The following is an 8,007-nucleotide window of genomic DNA, read 5'->3' on the forward strand; positions in this document are numbered from 1 at the left end:
CAGTGCTCGGGCCCTAAAAATCACTCGAATTTGGACCCATTGTTTCCTCATGACAGTCACATTATAAGGGACAGAAACAAAACTTGGATAAGGTGAGGTTACATTAACACATAGAGTGGCTACAGTCCATTTCACTGGAATCTTACAAAGTAGGAAATAGGTAACATAGTTTCATGTTTTGTCAAGATCGTGTAGCCCCATACCTCTCAGCTCCAGCGGCAGAACACCCCTGACCACACCTCTGCTAGCATCGCTGGATTCACAGGGACCCTGGTTCTGTAAGAAGGCCAGAGAGCTCTGCTTTCCCGGGCCTTTCCGTCCTGCAACACAACCCAACACCCCTACAGGAGGACGAGGCTCTGAAGGAGAAGACCCAGAATAAGAGAAGTTAGTGTGATGAACACAAAAAGAAACTTTGCAGAAAATATCTATATAATCTTGTATTTAAATCCCAGCATCTCCACTTCACTGGAAGTAACAGAGATTCTCCCAACAATGAGTGGACTTTTTGCAAAGGGACATGTCAAAAGCGTGTTCTTTGCATGTATGAGGTCCTGGATTCAATCCCCAGAATGTGAACTTTTTTAAAATGATTAAAAAAAATCTTTAGAAAGAGAGAGCTTGAAATACATTACAGTGTAGAGTGTCATGTCGCTGTTGAGCTGAGTTTGGTTTGGCAGAATTACATTTGCACTCATGTTACAGCATTAGTTCAGAAACTGGATATCTTATGAGACTGAATATATCATTTCACATATAAACTCCAGCTTGTATATGTTTGGGGTACCTTCTTCCGGCTCCAGCAGAATCATATAGCCTTTCTCAGTGGTTACCGTTCCTCCTCCATCTCCTTTTCTTTCTCCCTTTCGCTGCCCTGCTGTTTCTTTTTTAAAACGCTGTCTCTCTGTTTTTTCTCCTCCTCTTCGCTTCCCATTTATCTCGTCTAACAGACACAAGGAGAAAGAGTCCGAATATACAGCACCTCCACAATGGCTAGTAGTTCAAGTTGTCAACTCCTGTGTTCTTAACGGTTGTAACATTTTACTCACCAGGAGCTGGTGGTACCAGCTTTGTAAACTTTGAATATTATATTATAATTAAATTACATTTCAAAATAATAAAACAATGTAAACATTTTGCCAATAACATTATCGGTACCACCTCTGATACAAACATATTTAACAATTAAAAATAAAGCAAATTTAATATATTGTTTTCCTTCCGAAACTAGCAACCACACATGAATAAGTCTTAACTAGGTAGGACATTTCTTAAGCTTTAATAGAGCAACCTGATTTAGTAAACTGAGATTTCAGAAACTTCTCTTGCAACAAAATGGTTTAAATAAGGAAAGATCGTAATTATGGTTAAATGTTAAAAAATCTTATTTTTCCAGTCACTGCTGTCTACATTTCAGTAATAATTTTACTGTTAACCCCAAAACGTAATTATTTACAACATTACTTTTGTTGGCACCCCCCTATTGATCACATCCAATCACATCCTTGGATTTTTTTTTGTAACCATGAAGGAAAGTAGTTTCGAAGATGGAAACACTTATATTCAGTGGCTGGAAATATTCCCATTACTTTGATTTTAACAAACACAACTGGATTTTAATAGTTGTAAATCTGAATGACAAACAATCTATCCATCCACCAAGTTAGTGTGTTTGTAGTCTTCCTCTGTGTGTGTCTTTGTTACCCTCCTTCCCAGGAAACAGCAGAGGAAGAAACAGAGGCTGCTGATGAAGTCGACTCAGATTTTCCTGGGATTGAGAGCCAACTCTGTCTGCCTTTGGTGGTGCATCCTGCTTGGTCTGAGCCTGGATAGCCTGGTTGGGGACAACAGTACGACTCTCTGCTATGGGAGGTAGGCGCTGTGCATGCTTGTCGTCACTGATGGGGCGCTCCCATCCTGGCTGAAACATTCAACGTTCATGCTATTTGGAGGTAAAAATAATCGTAGTTCTGATAAAACTGATTCTAGTAGCATCTACAGCCCCGTAGCTGCCAGTACTTCCCCAAAGGACGCTGACTGGTTGGGCACCACTGCACCGACCACTTGTCCCTCTCTTTAATATAAAAACATTGATTGAAACTGTCCACCAAAATAAACTTTTTATTTCACTAGCAGTTTCCTGCACATGTGGTGCCTCTATCTAGGAAGAAATACCTGATGGTGCACAAGTGTAGTTATATGCTGTTGTGATACTACTAAGTCAACTACTTGTTGACACCTGACTGGGTGAGCACTGAGTTAATGGTTATTTTCTATTGTGGAAAATACTATCATACAGTATGTGCATCTTAGCAACACTGATACGAGTATGTTTTGGCCTGACAGTTGCCTAACTGTACTTGAAACTGCTGTCTTACCCTGTCTGTCTTCTCCAAGCAGGACCCGTGGCTGACTGACTGTCCCACTGTCAGAGGAGGAAGGAGGCCTGTGTGTGGGGAGCATCAGGGTTACCAACATTTAGAGTAGACAAATTAAAGATTTGGCTTTATTACTTTGCTTTTGCTATCAGCCTACTACTACTTCTATTACTACTACTAAAATTTAGCCTAACTTTGGAGCGTTATTTCGTTTTCCCCTCATGGATGCGTTAGGTCATCTAGTTACATATGATACCAGTATCTTCAATTTAAACAGAGCTACAGCCTGTGAAAGATGGAGGGAGTGGAAAAGGTAAGGATAATGTGCTGGCACTTGTTGTGGCCAGTCAGATTTCACACCACTGTTTGTACAATAGACTCTATCTGTATCTCGGCTCTTCAGCAGTCAGGAACATTTTGTTTTCATTTGATAAAGTGAAGAAGAAGGTGAGTACATGAAGATAGCTTGCATTTCAGGACATCTCGTTGACTTAAATTCATTACACATTTATAACTTCAACTTAGGACATCAATTTGGTTTGTTACAAGAGACCATACACACACCTGTCCTCCCATGTCTGTTCACGTTCATCGATCTTTCATAACTGCCTTTATCACTGGTCGTTTCACTGTCTTGAATAGAACAGCCTTGATCATCTGGCGCTTCACTGTCACAGTTCATGTTTGGATGATGGAGGTCCACTCCCATACTGTGATGATTTCTTTCAGTCTGCTGTGAACTTTCAGCATGCTGCAGACTCCTGTCTGAGTGAGTCTGTGGCTGGTAGGAAAGACATTTTGCTAATGAATTAAATAACATCAAAAACAGCATCATTCCAACAATTCAATTCATATACATTTCCAAGCATAAAGGAGCATTAACAAATGTCTTTAGATGCAACATCAGACATTTCACCTGAGCTTCTTCTTCTTCAGGGGTCACAGTTACGTAGTGTACCCAGGGCTGAAGTTCCGTTTGTGGAGTTGGAGTCCTGGCGGTTCTGGGTATCTGGAGGAACACATCCAGTCTGATTCTCTTCCTGATGTGTTGCTCCACCTCTTTATCTGCAGAGAAGCTGATTTTTAGGATCTCACCACACTGGGTTGCTTTCAGTAGGTTTGGGAGAGTCAACATTTTGCCATTTTCCTTGCTTACAGAATACTATAACAGAGGGGTGGGGTCAGGGTTCCCAGTGCTACAACATAACTACAGAGGCCCATGCATATTTTGCCCCCTCACTTTTAATTTTGTGGGTTCCACCAGAGTTATTGTTTTGGACTTTGAATGTCCACCCATATCAGTGTATATCAACACATCTGTCCGTTTTTTACCCTCAGGTTGACTCTCCAGTTGTTCAGTGTTTCTCGTTGCAGGAAGCGTCTGGGGGTTAAACTGTACAGGTAGCTGTTTACTGGACTGCTCTCGTGTGGTGTGAAAGGGCAGAGGACTGGGACGATGAAGGTCTGTAGCAAGAGGGAGACGAAGAGGAGGAACGAAAGGTGGACCAAGTCTGGAGGAGGTGAACTGGAGGGAAGACAAACGTTAGACTTGTAAATTTGCTAGCAAAGGATGGAGAAAGTTGCAGAAGGACTGGGAAGTCAAAGTTAAGCAAAAGGGGATCCAACTGTGACTGCTTCATATGGGAGAAAAAGTTTAGCATGTTTGCTAAAAACAACTGCCTGCGGTTACTGGGAACAGGGTTGAGGACAGCGCTAAGACACTGGGCCAACAGTTATTTCTAAATAAATTATGAAATTAAAAATTTAGAGGCCAACTCCACTTTTGAAATAATTCACACAAACACTTTTTGACGGTAAAAATCCTGCTCAGTGGTATGAACCGAACTGTGGTCAGTCAGGTGAGCCTAGGAACCTGTATACCTGTATCGCAGATTTTAACTCACAAAACCTTTGTGATACATGTAAGTTGTAGAATTTTAGTGTCATTCAATCTTTTTAGGGTCCAGTGTGTACCGCTGAGGAGGATCTACTGGCACAAATGGAATATGATATTCATAGGTATGTTTTTTATTAATGTATAATAACTTGACACTAAGAAGCAGAGCTATCTGGCCTGTCTTTTAGAGGTGGGTTGCCTTCCATGGAGTCCAGTGTGTTGAACTTCCATGTTTCTACAGTAGCCCAGAATGGACAAACCAAACACTGGCTGTACTTTTGGTCCATTTGCAATTTTGTGCATCTCGTATTATTCCTGATGTATTGCACCTACCTGATTGTTGCTGTAGTTCAAAATGGCTGCCGTTAGTTCCTTGAGTGTGCTCAGCTGCTGTTCCATATGTTGGCTGTACTGCTGAACAACCCGCTGCTTCCTGTTTCTGGTTTCTGAGTGACAGTTGGTTTCCATAGTAACCAAGTCCTGAGGACAGAGGAAGGTGGAAGAAATCATCCAGAGGTTTCTGTATGTAAAAGGTGTGTGTAGTGCCATATAATGTTTTCAGTAGAGGTTTGGCCGTTGTATCTGTCTTGTTAACTGTGCCCAGTCAAATGTCCCTTGTTACTTATTGGCCATAACTGTACTAGTGTGCGCACACAGAGTTACCTGGGAGTACAGCAGAAGTGCCCCCCTGCGAGTGCTGTAAGTCTTTGGAAGGGTTGACTCTGCCTCCACAAGCAGACGGCCTCCATTGGACAGTCGCAAGAGAGAGTCCTGGGACTTCCAGATGTAGTAATCCTATTGGTCAATACATGCATTTTATTGATTATATAATGAATGAAATGATTGATCTGGATTAATTCATTCATGGATAAACTGATTTACTCGTTAACTGATGGATTCATGGGTTTCTTCACCTTTGTGAGAAGGTTTAATTCAGCTATATTCCATAACAAAGACAGTAATCCAGCAACAAACAAACAATCTGACCAATACCAAAACTGTAAACTAAATCGTGACCAGACTGACGAAAGCTCAGAACAGCAGGAATATAGCTGCTAGTTGTCAGAGCTAACATGCTAATCAAACAGCTGCTGTTAGACTGTCCATGTCCAGGAGCTTTGACAGTCACTAGAAGCAAAGTCACAGGACTTATGTATTAGTTTCTGTGTGGTACCTGTGTTGTAACGTTAGCTAAGCTACCAGCTCAAACAGATTAACCTCTTCGTTGTCTGTGGGGGAATGTCAGCCTATGGCTACAGAGCAGGCCACAGTTGTCCGAGCTGAAACATTTGTTTTTATGAGTGGGCGGGGAGGCGTGGGTCTGGTTGGTGACAAAAACTGCCACCACGTCACCTGCCACCAAATCAGCCAATACCGAAACTCAATAGCTGGGTTCCAACCAATTCAAATAGATGTGGACCTGAATCGATCAACAACATATAAGCTGATAAAATTAGGGTTTGGGGGTTTAATTACTCTTGAAGTGTATTTTGGTGCTAATAGCTGTACAATACTAATATGTATTCCAACATTAAAGATAGTACAGCCTTTGTGACTGTGTGAGAACCTGTGGTGTAAAGCAAACGTCCAGCCGTCCATAATGTCTCCCTGTGTTTCTGTTGGACGAGACAAATCGACCACACCCCCGGCTCAGCAGGGACAGAGGCAAATCCTTCATGATGTCATTTCGTCCTGGAGGATGGGCGATTCAAGGAGGATAAGACTTAATTATGTTATTCCATAAATTCCAAAGTAAGCAAGATATTGATAGTGCTATATCAGGATAATACTGACTTGATTTGGTTTGTTTTCTCCTTATGTCTGTCTGTAAGTGTTAACATATATCTCAATGTGTATGTTACTGTGAGAGGCAACCTATCTAGGTGTACATTATTTTTTAAGATTTGTGGTAAATGTTCTAGTCCTTCAATTGTGGAAGGACCTACATATTGTCATTCTATCTAAGTCACTTGTACCTCACTCAACTAAAACTACAGATGATTTTGTGGTTCATGTTTAGCTGCAGTAAGTAACTTTTATAAAAATAATTTTTAGTCATATTTACTAAAACTTTGACTTTCTCTTGATCGTAATATGTGAGACAAATAATCTGTAAAAAAATTAGGTTGCTCTGGCTCGTTGTAGTGCTTTTAATGGTATTTGCAAGAATTCACGAGCCTGAACGAAAACAACCAATCAGAGCCGAGAAAGATAGAAAGACGATTTGGGTTGGTGTCTTGAAGATAGTTGTTTGTTGAGTTTCCTTCTCAGTGTCACTGTTTTACGACCTGATTTTTAATTTTTTTTTTAAATCACCTACTGCAGCTTTAAGCAAAAAATAAATGAGTTCATTACTTCAATAAATTTAGGACATTTTATATCTTATTCACATGTTATGTAATCTTTAAATGTATGTTGTTATACATATAGTAGATAGTAAACAGTAGATAACCATTAGCAATTTTCCAGAAATGGCAACCAAAGATATTAATAGTATATAAAATCAGACATTTCCAAATGTCATACATACAATGTCTGTAAAACAAATAACCTTTACTGAGGTACTGGGTGCAAAAAAAGTTTAAGATTAAAAAAGAAAAGCAGTGCTAATATGTAAAGTAATTGCAGAGAGCAGTTCATTACCTCAGAATTTTGTAGCCCATCTGCCTATACTATAACAGGGACAATATTGCCTTTAATGCAACAAATGGATATAAATCACAGAAGACAGCAAACTTCCAGTAAAAGTCATGAATCATCAAGCTTTCTGTTTAGGTAGTCTTCATTCAGACTAAATGAGTGAACACATAAACTTAATTTCCTCAATCACAAACATTGTAAGTAACCATCACTGAGGAGGTAAAGGATTAGAGCCCTGAAAATATACCTGAAAAAGTATTGTCTGCGAAAAGTTATGTAAGTAAAGGTGATTTAGATTTTGTGTGTTTTATTTAGTTTATCGTTGCAGCTTAGTATCATGTTAAAGCAGAATTAAACATAAAAGAGAAAACATTGGACGTACCTGCTGTGTCCCTCACAAAGACTGCCCTCTGTGTGTGTGTGTGTGTGTGTGTGCATACGTGTGTGTGTGTGTGTTCAATCCCTGTTGCTAGGTTTTCCAGAGTTGGCACTTTGTGTTTGGGTTGCCGTGGCTGCAGTGACATACATTGGAACACACACGCAAAAAGAAACGGAAATAAGACATTAAAATGTTGTTCAGTTGTTCCTCCAGCCAAGGTTACACAGTCCATAATGACACACACATCTCATAGACAGCAAGGCATTGTTGCAGACATGTGATATACTGTAGTTTATTGCTTTTTGGTGGCTGGTACCTCCACAGGGAGACCCCAATGGATGCCAAATCATTCATTTTAACACTGTCTGCTGTACCAACATGTCTGTGTCTTCACCAAGTGTCAACCTATCATGACATCACCCATTGGTTTATGGAGTACCAGCTTGAAGCCTTGAGATTGGTGTTATGCTCGTTCCCATTACGGTTTGTCAGAGCCAGCGGAGGTGACATACTGCGAGTTGAGCTGCTCTCATTGACTGTGCAGTTTCGGCTTATTCGTAGCAGGAAACAATGCTTGCTTGGTGAGACACAATCTTGTATTATAGCCTTATTGCCTTTATTTGATAGGGACAGCTGAAGATAGACAGGAAAGGGGGGTAGAGAGAGTGGGGATGACACGCAGCAAAGGGCCGCAGGTCGGATTCGAACCCTGG

General features: G+C 40.6%; 1 protein-coding gene across 1 annotated transcript in view; it reads right to left on the reverse strand.

Moving 5' to 3' along the window:
* LOC118339199 (plectin) overlaps positions 1 to 5,953 on the reverse strand; it is a 13,744-nt gene extending 7,791 nt beyond the window's left edge. The window contains exons 1-10 of the mRNA XM_035676759.1: positions 5,843 to 5,953; positions 4,939 to 5,070; positions 4,609 to 4,755; positions 3,711 to 3,903; positions 3,295 to 3,443; positions 2,943 to 3,159; positions 2,379 to 2,446; positions 1,705 to 1,921; positions 788 to 943; positions 204 to 359 (exon numbers count right to left, since the gene is read on the reverse strand). Coding sequence (XP_035532652.1) covers positions 204 to 359; positions 788 to 943; positions 1,705 to 1,921; positions 2,379 to 2,446; positions 2,943 to 3,159; positions 3,295 to 3,443; positions 3,711 to 3,903; positions 4,609 to 4,755; positions 4,939 to 5,070; positions 5,843 to 5,953 — 1,546 coding nt within the window. The remainder of the gene's footprint in view (positions 1 to 203; positions 360 to 787; positions 944 to 1,704; positions 1,922 to 2,378; positions 2,447 to 2,942; positions 3,160 to 3,294; positions 3,444 to 3,710; positions 3,904 to 4,608; positions 4,756 to 4,938; positions 5,071 to 5,842) is intronic.
* Between the last annotated feature and the right edge of the window lie 2,054 nt (positions 5,954 to 8,007).

Source organism: Morone saxatilis, unplaced genomic scaffold, assembly GCF_004916995.1.
Source record: "Morone saxatilis isolate NCDOM2014 unplaced genomic scaffold, NCSU_SB_2.0 Contig5, whole genome shotgun sequence".
NCBI classification, from domain to species: domain Eukaryota; kingdom Metazoa; phylum Chordata; class Actinopteri; family Moronidae; genus Morone; species Morone saxatilis.